Source organism: Stegostoma tigrinum, chromosome 11, assembly GCF_030684315.1.
Source record: "Stegostoma tigrinum isolate sSteTig4 chromosome 11, sSteTig4.hap1, whole genome shotgun sequence".
Lineage (NCBI taxonomy): Eukaryota > Metazoa > Chordata > Chondrichthyes > Orectolobiformes > Stegostomatidae > Stegostoma > Stegostoma tigrinum.
Genome location: NC_081364.1, coordinates 84,668,013 through 84,691,683, shown reverse-complemented (window position 1 = coordinate 84,691,683; position 23,671 = coordinate 84,668,013). Strand labels below are relative to the sequence as shown.

The following is a 23,671-nucleotide window of genomic DNA, read 5'->3' as shown; positions in this document are numbered from 1 at the left end:
CTCTCCGGAAGGCAAGCAAGGGTGGGGAGGGAAAAATGTCTTTGATGGTGAGGTCGGATTGCTGATGGCGGAAGTGTCAGAGGATGACGTGTTCGATCCGGAGATTGGTGGAGTGGTATGTGAGGATGAGGGGGATTCTTTTTCAGTTGTTATTGCAGGGACAGGGTGCGAGGGAGGAGTTGTAGAAAAATGCAGGAGACACGGTCAAGGGTGTTCTTGGCCACTCCGGTGGGGAGGTGGGGAGTGGAGTTGCGGTCCTTGAAAAACAAGGACATCATAGATGTACGGGAGTGGAATCCTGGGAGCAGATGCGGCAGAGGTGAAGCAATTGGGAATAGGAGATGGCATTTTTGCAGGACGGTGGGTGGGTGTGAGATGTTAATGTGATAACATCCCATTAATTTGAAGAAGTATAGAAATCAAAGTCTTTCATCTGCATTTGATTCCTACACAGAGACTTTGATTTATAGAAGTAAAGTCTTTTATCTACTCACATCGGTATGCAGACACTGCCCTGAAGCTTCCTGCCCAGCTAGGAGTTCAGTGTAAAGCTTTTGTAACTCCTTATCTTCTCACACATCGGCATGCAGACACTGTCTTAAGTTTCCTGACTGAACTGAAATTAGAATCAATCTGTATCAAATAGGGTTAGGTGGGGAAATTTTGTAAAGGTGTGAAACCTCTAAAGCATGTAACTTCTGTCGCTGACTAAGAGGCTAGGGCACTGACTTTGTCCTAGCCAGACACACTGGCAACTTGAAATCACAATCTGTCCCGGACAACAACTCAAAATCACCTCCTGCCATGAGCAGCTACTTCACAAGCAATCGATACTATATCCTGGTCTTTTATGTTGTCGATGTAATAATTGCTTGGTATCCTGTTTTTGTCTGTTGTAGTAATTGTTTTATGTATCATGTCATTGGAGGTTGTGAAATCGTTTTCTGTATCATGTCTTTTGTAAAGTATAAAAAGCAGGGACTGTCCGGGGAGAACTCCTTGTGAGACTTTGCACTGTGTGCCGGGTTGAGTACAGTGATTCTTCACAGCTTGTACTTGCTTGGTAAGAAAATGATTGGTGTTTTTCTAAACAGGTCAGTGTCTTGTTATTGCAGCACGTCCGTGAGGGTCTCCGAAAACAAACTTGACAGGTGGGAGGAGGTGTATTCTAGGTAGCTGTGGGAGTCAGTGGGCTTGAAATATATATCGGTTTTGAGATTGTTCCCCAAGATGGAAATAGAGGACCAGGAAGGTGAGAGAGGTGGTTAGAGATGGTCCAGGTGAACTTAAGGTTGGGGTGGAAGGTGTTGGTGAAGTGGGCGAACTGTTCGAGCTCCTCATAGGAGCACGAGGCAGCGCCGATACAGTCATCTATGTACTGGAGGAAGAGGTACGGAAGAGGGATTGTTCCAACAAAGAGGCAGGCAAAGCTTGGGCCCATGCAGGTACCCATGGCCACCCCCTTTGTCTGTAGGCAGTGGGACGTTTTCACCGAAGCACATAATGGGGTCAGTGGAGGGGAACTGGTCAGACCTGCAGGACAGGAAATAGCGTAGGGCTTTGAGGCCATCTGTATGGGGTATGCAGGTGCTAACGTGGTATACTGCACCGCTGCACCCGTTCTGGCCTCCTCTACATCAGGGAAACCAAGCAGAGGCTTGGGGACCACTTTACAGAACACCTACACTCAGTTCGCAATAAACAATTGCTCATCCCCACCTCCCTAACCTGCTCTTCCTCTCACCTATCCCCTCCTCCCATCTCAAGCCACACCCCCATTTCCTACTTGCTAACCTCATCCCACCCCTTTGACTTGTTGGTCCTCCATAGACTGACCCATCCCCTCCCCACCTACACTCACCTTTACCTGCTCCATCCCCACCTCTTTAACTTGTCTGTCTCCTCTCCACTTGTCTCCCCGTCTCTCCCTGTTTATTTCAGAATCCCCTTCCCCTCCCCCATTTCTGAAGGGTGTGGGCCCGAATACGTCAGTTTTCCTGTTTCTCTGATGCTGCCTGTCCTGTTGTGTTCCTCCAGCTTCACCCCCGGCCCTTTTAAAGTTACAAAGCTGTCGCGCATGCGCCCCGCGGATCACTGCCCCCAATAAAGATGGTGACGGTCACACGGGCCTATCGCCATCTGAGGCGTTGATTTGTTTTCTGCAAACGTGAGTCTGGGAGTTTCAAATGCGTGTGTTTTCCGACGTGCACCAACTGTTTGTAAAACTTCCAAACCCATACGAATATCACTTCCCTCCAGCTTTCTACCGTTTTGCTTTCTTTACTGTGGCCTGCTCTTACCTAAATTGCACAAATCTTGGTCTCAGCGAAGGATCTAGGCCCGAAACGTCAGCTTTCCTGCTCCTCTGATGCTGCTTGACCTGCTGTGTACATCCAGCTGCACACCGTGTTATCTCAGATTCTCCAGCATCTGCAGTTCCGGTTATCTCAGCGACTCTGCACCGCACTCGTGGATGATCACGTGGTTTTCACTGATCCCGCCCTCCCTTCATTCCGATTGGGCGACATCCGTCCGGTCATGCACGGCACACCTGTGCTCCTATTGGTCGCGCACTGACATCAATCAGCCAGACTTCACTGTGAGCTGGAGCATGCGCAGTGCTTTGTGTTATTGTCAGAAGCAAATGAACGTCGTCGCAATGTTGCATTTTGAGACGAATGAGACTGAAAACTGGATCTGTCTTTTTACCTTCACAGATGCTGCCAGACCTGCTGAGCTTTTCCAGCAACTTTGTTTTTGTTCCTGATTGACAACATCCCAGTTCTTTTGTTATTTTTTAATAAGTCGCGATTGAAAAGGCTTCCTGCAGCTCAAAGCTAAAGATACTCTTGATACCGCTCTGTCAGCCAATAGAGAAATAGCGGTGAAATAAGGGTAATAAATACAGGCCTAGCAGTCCTCAGGTCAGATGTAAAGGGAATAATTATGAATATGAAGAACATCACGTGGTGAAGTGAGGTGAGTGTTGTTCATATGAACTGTGATTGGGCAGAGAGGGAGGTTAATCAAAAAAGAACAAGCAGAAAAGAGATTCTCAAGAAAGGTCTGTGCAATGGAAAGCAACGAGAATAAGAAGATAAAAGCCCAACACAAGAAAAAGTTTGAAGACCGCGGCTGCAGAAACTCCAACAAGTTGTTTCACTGCTCTACTGCCTAGTTATTGACTTAAGCAGTATAATCCACATTCAACTGTAAGTAGCTGTCTGAGTTTGTCACTGTAGTTTACTTCCTAACAGATAAACTCCACACTTTGTCTCACTAAAGCTGACAGTTGGTTCACCAATTAGTTCTGCTACCAAGTCCGTTCTTGTTTGAAAAGGGGTATAGATCACATTTAAATAGACAATGAAAAATGTCAATCCAGGCTGGGAGCAAAATTCTACTCCCTCGCCACTGACTCCATCCCTGCCCCTGGTAACTGGCAGGTAACACACTGGTCACAGTCAGGGTGCAATATTTCACCCCAAGATGAGCTTCTAACCACATTACTCACCCCCACACTCATTATCACAAAGACCACATACAATTTCAACCTCAACAGCATCTCAGGTCATCTGCTGCTGAAACTCTCATCCATTCCTTTGCTACCTCTCGAATTAACTCCCCAAACACACTCCCGGCCAGCTTCTTAATACTACTTCCCTGAAATCTTGAACTGATCCAAAAATCTGCTGCCCATGTGTTTATTCTCACCGATTTTAACATCTTCAAGTTTTGCCATTCTGTGCTCACTAACATAAACATTTTCTCAGTGGCAAAGCACCAAGGTTTTGAAATTCATATCCTTATTTTGAAATTTTGGCATCACACCACTTTCGTTTGATAGTCCCTCCAGCTGCAAACCCCTCTGAGATAATATCTGAAGAAGGGACACTGGACACAAAACAGTAATGCTGCTCTCTGTCTCCACAAGCACTGCCAGATAAGCTGAGTTTTACATCAATTTCTGCTTGTGTTACAACTTTCAAGCATCTACTGTCCTTTTGCTTTTTCCTTCAAGACATTTGTTCTCCCTGACTTCCAACCTCCTGTGGATTTCTGGTTTTAACTCCCACCTTTTTCATGTTTTCAGTTCCTAAGGCCACAAGCTCTTGAATTTACTCCCTAAACATCCCTGGTTTTCAAAGTCCCCTTGTTTGTTCAGGATATTCCTTGAAACCTACTTCTTTGGCCAGTTTTGGGTCACTTGTCCTAATAAGTACCTGGTATCAAATATTGTTTTGTGACAACCTTGTGTAATATGTCAGATCATTGGATTGAATCAAAAATGTGAAAACATTTAAATTGTTCTTTTGGAAAACATCACTAATCCTTCACGATCATTTGGGAACTCGTTACCTAAAATCATTGCAAGTGCGACTTCACCACATGACCTGCACTGGTTCAGAAAGGTCAAACATCAAGTTCTGCAGATGTAACTGAGGATTGGCAATAGTTACTGATACCTTTGGAGAGTGATCCAACGTTCATGTATCTGGATATGGTGAATGAATAGACAATAGGTGCTGGAGTAGGCCATTCGACCCTTCGAGCCAGCACCACCATTCATTACGATCATGGCTGATCATCCACAATCAGTATCCTGTTCCTGCCTTATCCTCATAACCCTTGATTCCACTATCTTTAAGTGCTCTATCTATCTCTTTCTTGAAAGTATCCAGAGAGTTGGCCTCCACTGCCTTCTGGGGCAGTGCATTCCATATATCCATCGCTCTCTGGGTGAAGAAGTTTTTCCTCAACTCTGCTCTAAATGGCCTACCCCTTATTTTTAAACTGTGTCTTCTGTTCTGGACTCACCCATCAGCGGAAACATGCTTCCTGCCTCCAGAGTGTCCAATCCCTTAATAATCTTATACGCCTCAATCAGATCCCCTCTCATCCTTGTAAACTCAAGTGTATACAAGCCCAGTCGCTCCAATCTTTCAACATATGATAGTCCCGGACGCCATTCCAGGAATTGACCTCGTGAACCTACGCTGCACTCCCTGAATAGCCAGAATGTCCTTCCTCAAATTTGGAGACCAAAGCAGCACACAATACTCCAGGTGCGGTCTCACCAGGGCCCTGTACAGCTGCAGAAGGCCCTCTTTGCTCCTGTACTCAATTCCTCTTGTTATGAGGCCAGCATGCTATTAGCTTTCTTCACTGCTTGCTGTACGTGCATGCTTGCTTTCATTGACTGATGTACAAGAACACCTAGATCTCGTTGTACTTCCCTTTTACCGAACTTGACTGCATTGAGATGGTAATCTGCCTTCCTGTTCTTGCCACCAAAGTGTATAACCACACATTTATCCACATTAAACTGCATCTGCCACGTATCCGTCCACTCACCTAGCTTGTCCAACTCACCCTGTATTCTCATAACATCCTCCTCACATTTCACACTGCCACCCAATTTTGTGTCATCAGCAAATTTGCTAAAATTACTTCTAATGCCGTTGTCTATATCATTAATATATATCGTAAACAGCTGCGGTCCCAGCACTGAACCTTGTGGTACCCCACTGGTCACTGCCTGCCATTCTGAAAGGGACCCGTTTATCACTACATTTTGCTTCCTGTCAGCCAGCCAATTTTCAATCCAACTCAGTATTTTGCCCCCAGTACCATGTGCCCTAATTTTATTCACCAATCTCCTATGTGGGACTTTATCAAAGGCTTTCTGAAAGTCCAGGTACACTACATCCACTGGTTCTCCCTTATCCATCTTCATATGGACATGTTGCAGAACCTGTTGGGTAAGAGAAGTTCAGAAACAGAACAGCGATGGCTTCCTTCTGACTCGAGAGGGTCTAACTTTACTTTTTAATTGAAAAATCTTCAGGTTCATTTATAGTTCTTCACGGAGTATGAATTGTTGAACTTATTCAGCTGCATGTGTGCAATAAATTTCTTCAGATGTGAGGCCAAAGAAATTCAAAACTATTCCTCATCCTCCCACAGACTTTCTCTCACTGTTAAGGTGCCTATTCATGGACTTAGGGGATCCAGGTACATGATTATTTGAAGTTTCCATCCCATTTAGACAGTGGTTAAACAGTCTTTTGGCACGGCAGCCTTCATTGCTCAATTGTTTCAGTTTAGGAGTTGGGAAGTCATATTGAGGTTGCACAGGATGTTGATGAGACCTCTTCTGGAATACAATGTGCGGTTTCTGTCACACAATTACAGGAGGCATATCATGAAGCTGGCGAGCGTTAAGAAGAGGTTTACCAGGATGTTGCCTGGTATGGAAGCTTTGATTTATAAAGAAAGGTTGGATAGACTTTGACTTTTCTTGCTGGTGCTTAGGAGGTTGAGAGGTGGCCTGTTAGAAGTTCATAAAATAATGAGACATGTAGATAGTATGAATTGTGGTCGTCATTTCCCAAGGATGGGAGATTTCAATACTAGGGAATGCTTTTAAGTTGGGAGGAGATAATTTAATAAAAAAATATGCAAGGCAGAACTTTGCAGTGACTGTGAACAAAGCAATGGCAAGTTCCAGCAGAGAAACAGGTGGCAAAGAAACAGGTGACAGTGAACCAGGCATGTGAGGGCTAATGTGTTTCGTTTGCCAGTGACATTCACCGCTTCACAAAGTGGAGAACGTTGAAGTGCAGCAGCGACGGTGATTATTTTGCAGGATATTCACCTTGCAAATGGTTTTTCCGCCAGTATCCCTGATTACATCGCAATCGACAGGATGAAAGCTGCAGCAAGACGTGTGGAGCCAGTGGTGTAATTGATACGGCATCTGATTTTGAATTGGAAGTTTGGAATATTGTATCCTCTCTCACTCGAGTGAAGTTGACAGCTTTTCTACCCTTGCAAATTGACAGACACTCCCGAAGAGGAATGTCTGGCCAACGCTGTTTTTGTCAGGTTCCCAGCAGCTTAAGTGAATGGATTGCTGGGTTTTGGAAATTGAAAATTGAAATTAAAAGGTAAATGAGTAACTTGAGTGTGGGGCTACTTCAGCTCATTGTATATTTCATATCCCAGCTCATGGCAACAGTACCCATTGTCAGGAGAAACTGCATGTGTTCCACACAAAGCTGCCTTTTGCTGGGAAACCTTGTGTACAGCAGGAGAAGCGGGTAGAACACTGTGTGTATAAGACTGACACTGAGCCACACATTAAACGGTAAAGATAACAAGTAAAGTTGTAAACTTGCTCGCCCAGCTGGCTTGTTTTCGTTCAGACTTTTCGTCACCACGCAAGGTAACGTCATGAGTGAGACTTCCGAAGAAGCGATGTTGTTCTCCTCCACTTGAAATTTATACTGCCCGGTCTGTTCCGGCAACTTCTGTCATTTCGCATTCTGTTCTGTATGGGTTGCATATGGGGTCCAATTCTATATGTTTGCCGACTGCATGATGGATTGAGAACCATGCCTCTAGGAATTCCCATGTGTGGCTATGTTTGGATTGCACTACTACGGTTATGTTGTCCCAGTTAAATTGATGGCCTTCATTATCCGGGTGTACTGATATTAGGGAAAGTTTGTCATGTCATTTTGCTGCCGGCTGATGTTCATGTACACTGACGGCTAGTTTCCTTCCTGTCTGTCTGATATAATGTTTGTGGCAATCGTTGCACAGTATTTTGTAAACACTGTCAGTTCTGCATGTCGTGGGTATGGTGTCTTTAATCCTTGAGAATGTTTGTCGTAGCATGGCTTTGGGCTTGTGTGCTACCGTAATTCCTAGTGGTCATAGGAGTTGTCAGTTCTGATATGTTCTTGATGTGTGGCAGTGTGTCCAGTGTGTTAGGGTATAATGTGTCCTCTTCGTGTTGCTGTTTAGTCAGTACCTGCGGATGAAATTGCAGGGATAGCCATTCAAAACGAAGATTTTGTATTGGTGTTCTTCCTCTTTCTGCATAGTTCTGGGTCATTGCAATGAGTGGTGACCCATTTAAATAGTGTCCCGACACAGCTTAGTTTGTGCACCACTGACCTGAGTTAGTTGCCAAATTAAAAATTTCCGAGCCCCTCAAGGCACTGACCCGAGTTGTGATGTGCAAAGGACAACACACAAAGGACGATCCTTGTGTGATTGATCCAATGTGATCTGTATGCCAGGGTAACAGTGAAGACTGGTCTTCAACACCCACATTGAACCTGGCTCCACTTGGCCTCCAGTCACCTCTCACAAACTACCATTGCCCTTCACTTTTCCTGACCTCCCCTCTGTTCTTGTTTTAAACTGATTGCACGCCAGGCAGTTTCAGCTGGCATTGCTGCTGTGGAACTGTAACATGGAGTGAATCGATTTTGACTGATCAATGACATAATTCTGCTTCTCAAGATCAGTCAGTATTTCAGATTTATTACTTTAAATGATAACCATGAACAGGCTACGACAGTGAAGGCACTGAATCGTAATCTCTGGACCAGCAGGAAAGATCAGTTTACGGCACTCAGGACACTGTCTGATTCGGCCTTGCATTCTCCCAACCTTCTGCACATGATGCCCCTCTGCTCTGTTTCGGTTTTGTTACGTCTTGATATATAATAGTCTCCAGTTATCTATTCTTTTGTTATTTCCAATACATGAGACCCTCTTTCCATGTCTTGCGCCTGGCCCCACAGCTCAGTGGTCAGAGCACTGGTCTCAGAAACTAGTGGTTGTGAGTTCGAGCCTGTGATAGTGTTTGTACACCCCCTGCTTCAAAGGTCAAAAAGAGCCCTTTAAAAATTATCTGAAATTATAACAGTATCATTTCCTCCACAGGTCGGAAATATGTTTGAAATTCGACATTGCTGTTTGTCCTTCCACTTGAGGAGGAGCATTTGGAATGACAGGAAGCAGCTGACATCAGTGATGTTTGGCTGGAAGTACAAGGTGATGCAGGAAAACTGCAGGTGAGCAATGGGGGAGGAGCACAAACCCAGGGCATCCATCAAATACTTCCATTTGTTGCTGTAAATAGGTTCTAGTTTTGGAGTCTGGAATGGGACAATAGAGCCAAGTGAGTGAAGTTCTGCTTTCTGGGGGTTGCTCTCTCCGAAAGCCGCTGGCACTCTCGGTGGAAGGTCTCCTTGTTAGTTTCCTTCTGTGGGTGAAAATGAGGTTCACTTCCCCGAGGGGGCATGGACACAGTCTTCCCACCTCAAACTTCAGTTTTGCTTGTTGGTTCCTCAAAGTGTTGATCCAGAAACCCGCACAGCACACACTTCATTGGGGAGACAGTGGCCTGAGGTTGTTATCACTGGACACTTAATCCAGAGACCCAGATAGTACTTTGGGGACTTGTGTTTGAATCCAGTTGCAGCAGACGGCGGAATTTGAATTCAATACAAGCCTGGAATTAAGCGTCTAATGATGAGCATGAATCCGTTGTCCTTTAAGGGAAGTAAACTGCCATTCTTGCTTACGTGTAACTCCTGACCCACAGCAATGTGGTTGACTCTTAACTGCTCTCTGGACATTTAGGAATTGGTAATAAATGTTACCCTAGCCAGTGATGCCCTCATCCCGTGAATGAATTCAAAAAGTACGTCAGGAATTCCTCCTGTATGGAATGATAACTGATTTGCTTTGCCCAATCTTTATGCAGACTGAAGTCACCTGAATCTTGAAGTCAGTGACCTTTCATCAAAGTTAGAGCTCTCCCTTTCTGCTGGTGTCTTCAATTTCCTTTTTAGTGCCTTCTGCTAAAATTACCACTCGAGTTGACTGGGGTGTATATACATTGACCACTGTCAATTTCTGTCCCTTGATGTTTCTAAACTGTACCCAGACTCCATTTCACCAGAACTAATATCCATTGTCATTACCATATTAATTTTATACCGTAACCAGCAATGCTGACCTACCTCCTCCTTCTTGTCAGTCCTTCCAAGAAACTGAATACTCCTGGAGCTCAGCTTCAGACATTGTAGATATTTTGGTTTCTGATTTATCAAAACATCCTGGATTCTGGAAAAGTCTGAGTTCAGTAGAAATTAGCAGTTGTAACACTGCTATGTAAGAAAGAAGGAGGAGCAAAAATAAGGAATAAAGCCAGTTAACATGACTTCAATCAGTTGGGAAAGTGCTTAATAATGTCTCTTCATTAAGTATGTTTCAGCAATGCTTTTAAAACAAAAATCGTATCATCTGATTAAATCGTCGTGGTCAATCCAGAAGAAGACATTCCATGATGGAGACAGGGCAGTTGCAGGTCAGTTCAAGGTCACCCTGGGGCCAGGCATGTTTGACAATTTCATTCCATTTTGAAAGTCAAACAAGTGAGGTCGCAAAGAGGAAACCAACAGCTGCATAACACCTGGATTCCCAAGAAGCATTTTGTAGGGTGTCACACTGGTGGCTAATAGATAAGATAAGGGCTCTGGAACTGAAGGTAATGTATGAGCATGAATAGAGAGTTGGTGAACATGCAGGACATAACAGTAAGTGTTGTTGTGACTGTGATGAGAGGAGTGCAAAGTATTCGAAGGTGAATATAAAGGTTAAATTAACCTCAGGGATGTTTTTAAGGGACTTTCAGGACGGATGAGACCATCCATCCTCTTGACAGCTGACCAGCCAGTCTGGCCACCAAATAAATTGATGGACGTATTGGTCACATGTGGGCAGGCCTCCTGGTGCCTTCACCTCCATGGGCAATATACCAGGAAGGCTGTTAAGGGAAGATGGTGAAGATGGGAAACTGCATCCATGACATGATGCCCACGTTTACAAACAAGCCCTCCCCACATGACAACCGCGTACACGGAGATGAAGTGGAAAACAGCAGGTAACTGCTCGAACAGGTTTTGTGTTCTTTCTCGGGAAGGTTTTCTTTTAAAAAAGAATAAGCCCAGTGACATCACAATGGTTTGCCTGTGATGTCATAAACACAAACAAGAATAAACAATAACTGCTGTGTGTCCTCACTTCATGTTGAGACAACGTGAGGTGAACATTGCAGACTTGTAGCTCTGCAGTTTCAAGTGCGAATCGCTTATTTCTTTTCTCTCCCTCATCAGTGTAATTAGAACTAACATTAATTGAAGCGGAGGGAAAGGAGCAATACCTTCGTGGTATCACTCTTGGTTGTGAGAAGAGTTTTGAGGTAATTTGAATTTAATATATACTGGACACTATTTGTAAAGAAATTGGATTTTAGTACGAATTTCAAAGACGGGAAAACTGGAAAAATGATGTGAATTTGGGGTAACCCGATTGAATTAATGCGTGTATGTTGTGGGTCGCAATGGTTCCAGTACTTGCCAAAACCAAAATTATATTGGCCACATTTTTGTGTCCGCTCTTTGATGGAGCAAAATGTTTCTTCTGGTCTTTGCTGAAGGTGATATTAGCAGGAAAAATGTTCATCTCGGATGACCACAAGATCCCATTATCACAACAATTCGCAAAAAAAACAAGAATGGAATTCTCCCGTATAAATCATCTACTATTTATCCCTCAGTGAATGTTGTTTCAATGGAAAAGCTAATCATTCCCAATTGTTATTCATGAAAACGTGCTTTCTGCACATTAACCAGTGCCTTTCCTACATTACAGCAGCCAAAAAATAGTATTTAGATGAAAAAGGCCCTTTGGGAAATCATTCCAGATGTTCAAGGTGTTGGATTAGAGCAAAGCTTTGTTGAGTTTCATTTTGAACTGAAGTATCTGAAGGGTGATGTCCTGGCTGCTCAGTTGACAAGTTAAAATGTTAAATTGTTGAAGGAAGACCAAGTAGACAGTGAAGGCGCAAATGAATATTTGACACATGTAATGAGGCTGAAGTCAGCATATTTTTTGGTCCAGTATTTAAGTGTGATCGTACTCTTTCTCTTTTCATGTTGAATTTGGTTTTTACTTTTATGGTGTTTTCATTTGTCTTTTAGGTTTGACGATACTTCACCTTTCTCATTCCTCAGACTCCAACCCACTTTGATTCTGAAAGGTATGAGTTATCATTAATTTTTTACAAAGCACAAGCTTCAATCCAGTTCCTTGTCTCCCTGTGTTCAGTCAGGCATCGACTCACTTATTCCAGACCTCACATGGAAATTTGCCTTTAGAGACAATGGGAACTGCAGATACTGGAGAATCCAAGATAACAAAGTGTGGAGCTGGATGAACACAGCAGGGAACTGCAGCTGCTTGGCCTGCTGTGTTCATCCAGCCCCACACTTTGTTATCTTGGAAATATTCCTGCTCCTTTGTTCCATTTGCTCATACTCATCTGTGACATATTAAATTAGATTAGATTCCCTACGGTGTGGAAACAGGCCCTTCAGCCCAACAAGTCCAAACCGCCCCTTGAAGCATCCCACCCAGACGCATCGTCCTTTCACCCACACACCCCTCAACACTACGGGCAAATTAGCATGGCCAATCCACCTAGCCGACACATCTTTGGACTGTGGGAGCACCCAGGGGAAACCCATGCAGACACGGGGAGAATATGCAAATTCCACACAGTCAGCCTGAGCCTGGAATCGAGCCCGGGTTCCTGGCACTGTGAGGCTGCAGTGCTAATCACTGAGCCACCGTGCCTCCCGTATCCAACGAGATTAAAACAGCAGCGGTCCATGACACCTGTGAAAAGTAGTAGTCGTCAGCCTTGCATCAATGACAGCAGCCTGACCCTGGAGTCAGACAGTTCTCAGTGTAATATCTTTGAGCACAATGAGGACTGATGTGGCAGCCCCCTTTTGCGACCTTGACAGACTGAACAATAGGTGACCCGACATCTAACTGATGTCTCTACAGTTTCCCAGCTGTTTTCTCCCCACTCCCCACACCGGGTTCAGTCTCCCACTGGGCTGACTGTGTCCCACTCACTGGACTGCAGAGGTGTGGACTCTGAGAAGCTGACTGCCTCGGGTGTCCATCTGGCAGAGCCCATTACCCTGTATTAATGCCAGAGACTGCTCTTGGTGAACCTATCCTGCATGAAGGCAGCCTCCCTTGCTTTGACTCTGGGTTACTCCCTTTAGATTCTGAGACAGTGCTTCCAGGGTGTGTAGAGTGATTTTTTATTCATAATTGATGTGAAAGCTTTGTTGATTTTTATTTTGAGTGGCCTAAAAAGTCTGAATCCTGACGTCCGTGTTGGCTCAGTTAGGATTTTAAAGTTTTGTTTTCTGAGCAAGAGCAACATGGTATCAGAAGAGCAAATAGATCATGGACACATGTAACTACACTGAAGTCAGCATTTTATCTTTTTTGGTCCAGGATTTAATTTTTTTATGGCAGCCTTTCTCTTTACATGTTGAATTTGGTTTTGTCTCCCATGATGTTTTCATTTATCTTACAGATTTGACTGTTGTTTCCGGTCAGTCAGCTTGCCGAAGCAGTCAGATTTCCGTCATACTACTCAGAATAAAAATGGTATGTACTATCCTTGCTTTTTCACACACAACAAATTCCAATCCCCTGATTACTTATTCTTCATATTCCTAGATACCATCCAACACTCACTCACTCGCACATTCTTCCACGATGTGCAAGATGTTTTATATATTTGGTCACAGGTTTGTCCCGTTTCATTTTGAGGGAGCTGAAATGTTTGAAGGCTGATGCTCTGATCTGCTCACTTGGCCTTTTAAAGTTTCAATCGTTCTAAGGAAGAGCAAGGTGATATTGAAAGAGTAAATAAACATTTGTGTTGACCATGAGGGTTCGTCCTTATCAACGTCTCCCCGTGCCTGACATGCTGGTTAAACAATCACCAGCTGTCTCTCTCTCTCTTGCTCATGTGAGCACAGCCCAATGATGTGGTGTGGTAATGGTGACTTTTTTTTCGAAGGTGGGTCACTTTGGAACAGACAAGCTGGGTTTTTTTGTGATAATCACTGACTGTTTATGTCAGGAAATATCTATTGCTGCACTTTTCAAATCCGAGCTACGTCCGATGGGTGTGAAATCTGGCGACAGACGTTTTTCCAAAAAATGTTGTCCATTGGAGGTTCTGAAGTTGGACTCTGTTGGGTTCATTCAGAACTTCAAGACTGCCATTTATGTTATGCTAGTGTATTCACGGTAAATGGATAAGTGGAGTTAAGAAAGAAATGCATCATGATGTGATACAATGGAGCAAGCTCAAGAGACCTTATTCCTATGAATTCAAAAAATATAGTTTAAGTTCTGAGATATTCAGCAAGCAAACTGTAAGACAAATGGAGTAACAAAAGTATGCTGTGTAGTAGGATAGAGATCTGTTCAAACTTTTCTAATTGGTATTAATTAAGTAAGCGACGTGCAAATTCTTTTTTTCAATTTAAGACTGAGATAGAATAGTCACCCAATTTACATTCGTGATGAACATAGAGCAACGATATAATCATGAAGAGGAATTGTGTCCTTTGATGTAGTGTAGTGGGTTTGGTGAAAATAACTGTCATGTTTTTCATAAATTTTTGACAATCATCATGACTAGAACTAACTTATAGCCACAAACTGGAGTGTGTTAATAGGGGTTAAGAGTGGGCATTAGATGGTGATTCAATCACTGGCCACTTTCCACTGCTCTGGAACATGCTGTGCCTGGCAACCTTCAGTGAACAAAGTCCAAATTTGAACCAGATTTGCAAACCAATTCCTGAATTCGAAACAAGAAAAGAACATGTCATCTGTCAGGCAAGCTAGTGTGTTGTGGCATTTTGACGACGAGAGGGAAATAAAACAATGTTCATGCGGAACTCTACTTAATATTTGAAACCTGAATGTGCACACTTCAGTTGATTCTCTCCGCTGCATAATTAACTTCAACTGTTCCATCCTGCTTTTATTGACATATTAATATCTGCTTGAGAGATTTCCTCCATGCCTGTTGATTGCTTACTGACTGCATGTGTACAATATACTGAGAAAACACAACAGTTTTGATTTATCGCCGCAAAAACTGTGCGTTGAGGGACCGTGATTTACTGCGCTCGATTGTATTTTTTTTCCTTTTTGCTGGCATTGTGAAAACTTGTGAAAACTGGAGGGCACATCCTTCCATAGATATCCTGCCCTTTCTTCTGTTACACCGTGCAATGAATGGGAAGGAAAAGAGCGGGAAGAATGATTAGGAAGTAAATTTGAGTAGGGGAGCTGATAGCCTTTTACCACAACAGCAGAACAGATGGAAGGAATGAGTAGTAGGGTGAGAGAGAAAGGAACAGAGATTTCACCATTAAAAATGTTGAAGGCAATGTATTGACAGCTGGTAGCCTTTATTTTAGTAATGTATTGCAAACATTCAATAGTTTTGCTCTTTTAATATTTAAACATGGACATTACATAATTTCTCTTACTGAGATTGTCATCATGGTCATAAAACATCAATTTATTTTTAATGTTATTTGTCTTACTGGATCAAAATATGATGACACATAAACAATTTGAGCTTCAAAATCTCCCCTTCCCCTACCGCATCCCAATACCAGCCCACCTGGTCCCCGCCTCCCTAACCTGTTCTTCCTCTCACCTATCCCCTCCTCCCACCCCAAGCAACACACCCATTTTCTTCTGTCTAACCTCATCCCACCCCCTTGACCTATTCGACCTCCCCAGCCTGACCTATCCCCTCCCTACCTCCCCACCTACAATCACTTCTACTGACTCCATTCCTGCCTCGAAACTTGTCTGTCTCCTCTCCACCTATATTCTCCTCTACCCATCTTCGATCCGCCTCCCCCTCTCTCCCCATTTATTTCAGAACCCTCTCCCCCTCCCCCTTTTCTGATGGAGGGTCCAGGCCCGAAACGTCAGCTTTTATGCTCCAAAGATGCTGCCTGGCCTGCTGTGTTCATCCAGCTCCACACTTTGTTATCTTTGTTTGAAGGTTATGCTTTTCTGCAGTCATGCTTTTTTATACTTGTGTGGGGTAAAGTTCTTAAAACGGCAACTTCATTTAATTGAAACACATTTTGTACAATTTTCTATTACTTGGAACAAGTCTTGGAAATACATTTCCTGTGAATACAGACGATTCATAATTCTGACAGAACCGGCCAGCTACTCTGGCAAAGTTGAGAGGTTCACATTGGATTTCAAATTTCAAATCAGGCTCCTTCAAGAGTGCTCCAATTCCCTCCTTTGCTGACATGCTCCACCCGGACCCCTGCCCAATCCCAAAGGTATATTCATCTGCTGACATGAAGGAAAGTGAATTTGATATAGGGGTGCTTGATGTGATTTGAACTATGAAGTTCTTTGTGAGAGTTCTTAATTTCTTTTGCACACTCCACAGTATCAAGTATGATAAACCTTAGGCAGCACATTGGAAGAAACCTTGCATGACACGAGTTGTGGAACAAAAAAAACAGAGGTTTCCTTTTTCTTCAGTTTCTCCCTCCTTCTATTTTCCGCCAAGTCAGCAAACATTTTACACCTCTCTGCTTTCCTTGCAGTTATGTAAGCTTGCTTTCAAGAGTAATTAGATTCCTCAAAACAATATTGTTCAGAAATGTGAAGTCAGTGATATTGTTAGCAGAGAATTCAAACAGGATTGAAGCCAGACTGTCATGTTTCCTGGTGAGGTTCTGTTTCCTGTTGCTTGCTGTGGCCTCGAGCTGTAGACAGAAGTTGCTGCACATAATTCCACATTTTGTCTGTTGTGGAAACTTTCTGGCCCGTCTGATGACTGGATTAAAGTAGAAATTGAGAAATAGTGGGTAGTCAGCTGAAGGGATTTAATATTAAATGTTTATTTACTTAAAATGATGGTTTAATATTCTTGAGATCGATACAAAATAACTCCAAGGCTCAAATTTCTGTTTTGTCTGAATCTAGCTGGCCATGTTTCTGTGATGATGTTTTGACTTTAACTTTGTGTTTTTTTTAATGGTTCAAGCAATACATGAAGTGACCAGCTGCTTTATCATTGGATTGAACATATTGTATCTCCTCATCAATGGTATTCCCCTCCAACCCTTCAATGCTCATATCTTTGCACTTCTAATTCCGGCCACTTTGATCTTGCCTGCATGCTTGATCTTCTTTATTCTGTCATTGGTGTGTTCAGCTACCCAGTTCTGGGACACTGTTCCAAAACATCTCCTCTTTGTCCTCAAAACCAATCTTTCTGACCAAGCTTTTGGTGACCTGCCCTAGTTTTAGCTTCATGAATCTTGGAGCGATTTTTAAATGATTATGTAAATGTGAAGCATTTTGAAATATTTCTACCATGTCAGAGATCGATACAAATAAACGTTCCTGCATCACATTTACTTTTTAAATTTGTATGCTCTGTAGGCATCAGGAGATGAGCTTCCATCCCATCTCACTGTCGATACCTCCAACGTTCAAATTCTTAACTCTGAGACCTCAAAAAGACTCGTCGAAAATTTTGTAATCGCTCTCATGAACAAGGAGCGTTTCTACATCCGCACATTCTTTTCGACATACAAAGCATATACCACTGCTGAAAGTGTGTTGTACATCCTCCTGGACAAGTGAGCATAAATCTTATGAGCATCTCCTTTGTTTAATGGTAATCATAGAAAAGTATGTTCTGTTGAGTAATTTTTGTTATTAATCCTTCTGGCAAGGAATCGCTGAAACTAGCCATATGGAAACAACTCTCAGTAAACTGAGAATCTCCATCCAACCCTCAGTAAGGGAGACTATTTTTTGTTCATTGAAGACACGAACTTACCTGCACCCCAATCCCTTGGACATTAAGCTCTGCAAATTTGGGCTTTAACTTTCATCCAGTTTCATCAGAAAAGTCCACATTTTTTAAAGTATTCTGGAGGATTTTATCCTCCACACAGATGGTTTTATCCTCCACCTTCTGCCCAAAAGGTCCAGATTCAAATTCTATCTCCTATGTCATGTGTCATAATAAGTTTGAATAACTTGATTAAAAGTAATTAGACTTGAAATCCTTCATAAAGAGAGACTGCAGTGGGACTGATGAGCTTGTTTGTTTACCACAAGGCAAAGCAGTCCTTCAGCTCTCCTGTTTTGTGGCCCCATCGCTTTCCAATATCCCTGATCCCAAATGGTGGCACAAATCATGTTTAAGCACCCGGCTAGTGATTTGGGACAGAAGTGAATAAAACATACTCACAAAACATAATGCTGAGACAGGTGCCAATGTATTTTTGATTATTTTTCCGCAATAATGAAGCGATCGAGAACCAGTACAATACAACGATTAAAAAGTGTGGTGAATGTATTAGGACAATGTCTAGACCTTGGTATTAAAGATAAACAGTGACGTTGACTTCCTTCAATGCTTTTTATGTAGTTTGGAGCTTCCTACAACTATGTTTGGAATGTTTAAGTTTCTGCATGTAGTGAATGGAAAAATGTTATTTTTCTGTAATAACAAAGTGTGGAGCTGGATGAACACAGCAGGCTAAGCAGCATCTTAGGAGCACACACGCTGAGTGTCAGGCCGAGACCCAGCTTTTGTGCTCCGAACATGCTGCTTGGCCTGCTGTGTTCATCCAGTTCCACACTTTGTTAATTCGATTCTCCAGCATCTGCAGTTCCCATTATCTCTGATCAATTGTCTGTAAGTCTGTGTTGGGCATAACAATCAAAGTTTGGAAGCTGAGTTCAGGGTGAGGAACCTTCATTGCAAAACTGAAATGTTGGTCAAATGAATGTCTGCTTCCAACTGAAATATGCAGGAATACCGCAATTCTGTAATAATGGGTGAAATGTTTTTCAAATGACATCAGTGATGGTTTCTCTTGTCACCTCAGTTTTTATACATTAGTTTTTTGCATGTTGGGTGAGCATTGAACAGTTTATGTACTTCACAAATGGTGTTTTGGGGTAACTTATCAAAACATAGTTCGGAGACAAAGCGATTCTCACCACTGCTGACCTTCAATTGATGTACCTCTGACATTAGAGGGATATCCCTGGGCAGGAAAAGTTTCCCAAATGTGCTATGGTTATAAAATTTGAGAAAATCAGCAAATAACCAGAGATTATTAGATTTTTCTTCAAAGCAGTAAGCTAATGAGCTGGCTTGCATGAACCCAATGGGTTGCAGAAGTCGATCCAGCTGGACCTTTCAAAAGTGAATTTGGGTTTCTCTTTTTGCCTGTTGCCAAAATATTCTCTTTCTTTGCCCAAGTAAATAAATCTTCCAGCAGAATAATTCCAGCAATAAGCTTCTGAGTTTTTAAAAAAAGATGACCCATACTTGCCGTAGAATTTGAAACATCACAGCTCACTCATGTGTCTCACGTTATCTCTCAGAGGTGAGATAGTGGACAACAATTCTTCGCAGGTTATTACTTTCTTATTTGCTTTTGTGTTAGGCCGGTGGTCATCTTAGATGATGGTATTCTTTTAAAGGTAAAGCGAAAATTTCGTAAAACCAAGGAATCTCAGTAAACTGTGGTTTGTTGAAATTTGAGGAGTTTGGTTCTCATTAAACTCTAAGGTAGCTGTGGTTAAGACAATCATCTGTTATATTTACTGTCTCCTCCTTTCACAATGTAGCTGTTTATTACTTTGGCTGCTTAGATCTCTAACTTGTCCATTGTCTTATGGTGAAAGTCTCCATCTGCAGGGAGATTCTTGGAGTTTTTAAAAAGTCAGCAACAAAATGGCTTCCATGCCGTTCAAAAGTTCAAACCCATTTTACCAATTGGACAGATTTGGTGTTTAAGATTAGTGTTTGAGCCAACCATTTTAATTCGGCTAAAAGATCATAATAATTCAACGGATGTTTATAGCATCCGTTCACCTTACACGCACCCTACATTTCAAAATTTTCCTTTATCCGTGGTGAAAGGGAGAAACAGTCTGACTAGTTGCTACAGTTATTTTGGTGTTCTGTAATTAGATCCAGGGAATTCATCCCTTTTAACGTGAGTGTTCTCATTTACTGAGGTTTTTATTTGAGACAGAGAATTAACTTGAGTTCAAAATGGTTAGGATCGTATCGTATGAGTATAATTTTAAAAATCTGTTCCTGCCCAAGTTTTCCAAGTGTTGACGATCAGTCCATGACTTCTGAAGGAATGAATTGATGACTGACAGATTTGGTGATGTGACAAATATGGGCTAAAAAATTAACCTTAGAGGACTTCGGAATACTGCAGAGAAATATAGGTTTAGCAAGTAGTCAACGATCTGACAAACAGAGTTGTATATGGGTAAATTTGAAGTCCATTTTGGCAGAAAGAATAGCAGTTTTGTTTTTATTGAAGGAGATTGCATTGCTCTGAGATAGAGTGGAATCTGGGTATCCTCGTGCATGAATCACAAAATGATCATGTACAGACACATTAAGTAATTTTGAAAGCAATTAAATGTTTTCATTTTATCATGAGGGAATTTAAGCACAAAATTAGGGATCATTGGTGAGCCCATGCCTTGAATGATTTTCTTTGTATTGGTCAGTGCATTTCAAGGATGGAAGTAAATATATTAGAGGCAGTTCAGAGCAGGTTTACCAGAATAATACCGAGACTAAATGATTTGTCTTACAAGGAAAATTTGCACAGGCAAGGCTTGCATCAGTTGGTGTTTAGGGAAGGAAGAGGCAACGTGATTGAAACAAAAAAAACCTGAGCATTTGTACAGGGTAGACATGGAGACCATGTTTCCTCTTACAGAAGAGACGAGAATGAAGGGTGAGTGTCTAAAGGTCAGTGGTTGTCAATTTAAAACAGTGATTTTTAAAAAATCTCTCAAAATGTAGGTATTCTTTGGAGTTTTCTTCCAGAAAAGATGGTAAAAGCAGAGCTCTGGAATATTGTAAATGCAAAGATAAACAGATACTTGTTGAGGGAGATAAGGTGAAAGGTCATTAGGAGAGGCAGGAATGCAGATTTGACGTTACGATCAGATGAGACAGAACCACATTGAATGCTTTACTCTTCTCTGTTTGTATGGGAAGTGGCAGGTATGCTGTAAAATGCCAAATTGGATTTTCAGTGCAAAGTTTTAACAAACTCGGTAATCAAGGCTTCAAATGCTGAAATCCTGACCCTTCAGATGTTTTTCAGCGGCTGAATGCAAATTGCAGATTCAAGCTTGTTTAAAATCACTTAGTTTGTGCTGTATGACCAGTTGCAGATATGGAAGCTTTGACACCTCAGTGGCAGAAGAGATTCCAGTAATCGATTCAGTGAGCACAAAGTAAGCTTTAGTCTTAAGTGTGACTTAATTAAGTTTCATCCAAAATACAACAATGTTAAAAAAACCTGCTGGCACTTCCTGTAAGATCTGTGGAGGGCCTTCCTCCCACAGCAATGCAGCAAACACTGGACAGCAGCAGTCATACTAACGAAGTTGCTTGATTGTATCAAAAATCTACACAGATTTTGTTTGTTTGAAAAGAAAAGTTGTATCAACAGAAAAGATCCAAAAGTGTTGAGTGAAAAATTGCTGATCCATTCACTATTCAGACCTCCATTTGTCGCCAAACATTTAGATAGCTGAATTCTGAATTAAGGATACAACATGTCAACGAATTGAGGTTCCTACCTCCTCCCCTTCCCTCAGTCTGCCTGTGCTGTCTTTCAAATCTCCTGTGAAGGTTTTGAAGAAAAACCTACTCCCAGTACATCTGGAGTGTGATCTATTTTATAAAAACAGTTGACCAAAGAATGAAAGAGAGGCAGAGCTGCAATCTTTTCTTTGCTGTCATTACGGTTGGTATTGCTGAGCTTATGCAAAAGAGATTTGCAGGCCAATATTCACTGTAGGAGTTGGGAAGCTCCAATATTTGCCAGAGAGACAGACATGTGCAGCTGTCAGCTGGTGACTTAATTCATGCCCAGTGAGTCATTAAACCTGCTACTTTGCCCACCGCTGACAACACAGTATAATGGTGCAGAAGAGAGTTCAGCTTTCCTCATGAACTCCCCTCCACTTTGCCAAGAATCTCATGTCTCAGGCGAAGGCCAGTTGACTTGGGACATTCAGCCCTGTATGTAGAGACAGTATCTGAAGTTCTTCACTGGAAAGTTGGTTGCCCTTCTATATTTGGGCCTGGAGCTCATTGTTTGAGATATTTTTAGACTTTGCAACAAATATACAATGTTGAAGAAATGGATTTGTTGCATCCTTTTGTCTCTCTCTCTCTCTCTCTCTTTCCTTCCACACTCCAATCTCACGGTCTTATCCTGTAAACTATCGTTCACGGTTTTGGGGAGACCAATCATCATATTCTGTAGTTGCGTCTTGAGCTGCTGTTACAAAATTAGCTGTCAATGGCACGAAATGCCAACTCAATGTCTTTCAGGTGTGTGGAGATAATTTTCTTGTGGATGTGGATGTTTGCTCAAATTTAATTGATAACACTTTTAGGACCATTTGCAGATCACCTGAAAGTGCAAACTACAAGGTAGATGGGAAACCTTGCACTCTAAAATCTGTCATGAAAGAGTAAATTTGAATACAATAAGTGGTTAAGGTTTTGCTTTATTCAGAGTACAAGGAATACAAAGGAAACTGCCGATGAGCTAAGAATTACTGGGTACAAGTGTTTGTTTAAAATGACATTCTTCACAACTAATTTCAGCAGCGGAAACAATGCTAACATTCCGAGCTGTGAGGAGCTTGAAAATCCAATTCCTCCAGAGACAGTTGCAGAGATCAGAAAGTAAGTATTGATCCAATGTGTGAGGAAATGATGCTTTAATCAGAATACAACTATGTGAGGGGCAACCGCTGGAGGCCGCCATTTTCAGGAACATTATTTAGAGACTTTCTCCTGAAACTTAGCAGCATCTGTGGAGAGAAAGCAGAGTGGGCATTTTGAGTTGAGGTTCCCCTGTTCAGATCTTCGCATCTCTGAAGACGTGTCGCTTGGCTCAACTTGAACTCTGTTTTCTGTCTGTAGATGCTGCAAAACCTGTTGAGTTTCTCCAGCAATGTCTGCTTTTCTTTCAGCTTGTCGGCTTCTGTAGTTTGTTCTTTTACATTAAAGAAACAGTTGGCTGTTGTTCTAAAATTTGCTCTGTTCTTAGTGTTGTAAAAAGAAATTTTAGATGGAAGTTCGTGGTTCATGCTGCAGGCCTTCTGCTGGAACTGAAACCTGGAGGCCTTGGCCGATTCCAGCGGTGACCAATAAAGAGATTATTGCCGGGTTACTCACCAGTTGACGGTTTGACTCAGTTTTGACAGCTGCTAGTCCAGTGAAAGGGATGGCAGATCAGCACCTTTCTCAGCCCGACTGTTAATGCTGATTGTCACTGAGGTTGTGTAAGTGGGCGCCATCAGGAAAATGAGGGAGGCAGTCCTTAGATGTCAGGGAGAGCCCAGGTGAAAAAGAGAACTGGTCCATGTCACATAGCTTTGCAATGTGTAGGTGGTAAACTCCCTCCCTGCCATTTTCCTAATCCTCCCACCTCCCATTTAATTGTCAGCGAATGATTGGCCATGCATTAACACACAGTCTTTAATGGAATATTTCTTTTCCAAACATTGGACTGTGCACTGCTGGTAAATATATTGAAAAACTTGACTCTCTAACTCTGTTTGCAGTGTTATTACATGTCCCACCTCCCCGCATCGCCCAAAAAAACCCCAGACCATTGTGCTTTGAGAACTTGTGTGAAAGTGGAATTTCCTTCTTCCTTGCAACTCCCCCAGCTTCTCTTCCAGACTCAACTCCTGTCACTTGCAAACCACCTGTTAGAGCTTGGAAGGGAAAAACAAATCTTGATCTATTGTAGTTACATACATCAGAAATGTTGCCTGTTTAACAAATCCAGTTGAATAGGACTTGAAAACTTGAGAGGGCTTGTCA

General features: G+C 42.3%; 1 protein-coding gene and 1 long non-coding RNA gene across 4 annotated transcripts in view; one reads left to right on the top strand and one right to left on the bottom strand.

Annotated features, from left to right (window-relative positions):
• LOC132210181 (uncharacterized) overlaps positions 1 to 2,513 on the bottom strand; it is a 15,539-nt gene extending 13,026 nt beyond the window's left edge. Inside the window, exon 1 of one of the 3 annotated variants that reach the window (XR_009446418.1) lies at positions 2,301 to 2,513. This is a non-coding gene — a long non-coding RNA (uncharacterized LOC132210181). The remainder of the gene's footprint in view (positions 1 to 2,300) is intronic. The other 2 variants (XR_009446420.1, XR_009446419.1) reach the window with 2 other exon arrangements.
• On the top strand, positions 2,245 to 23,671 carry LOC132210180 (ral guanine nucleotide dissociation stimulator-like 1). Its single transcript, XM_059649606.1, has 6 exons — positions 2,245 to 3,212; positions 8,743 to 8,873; positions 11,850 to 11,908; positions 13,268 to 13,341; positions 17,194 to 17,393; positions 22,442 to 23,671. The coding sequence occupies exons 2-6, from the start codon at positions 8,752 to 8,754 to the stop codon at positions 22,524 to 22,526; spliced, it is 540 nt and encodes a 179-aa protein (XP_059505589.1). The 5' UTR covers positions 2,245 to 3,212; positions 8,743 to 8,751; the 3' UTR covers positions 22,527 to 23,671.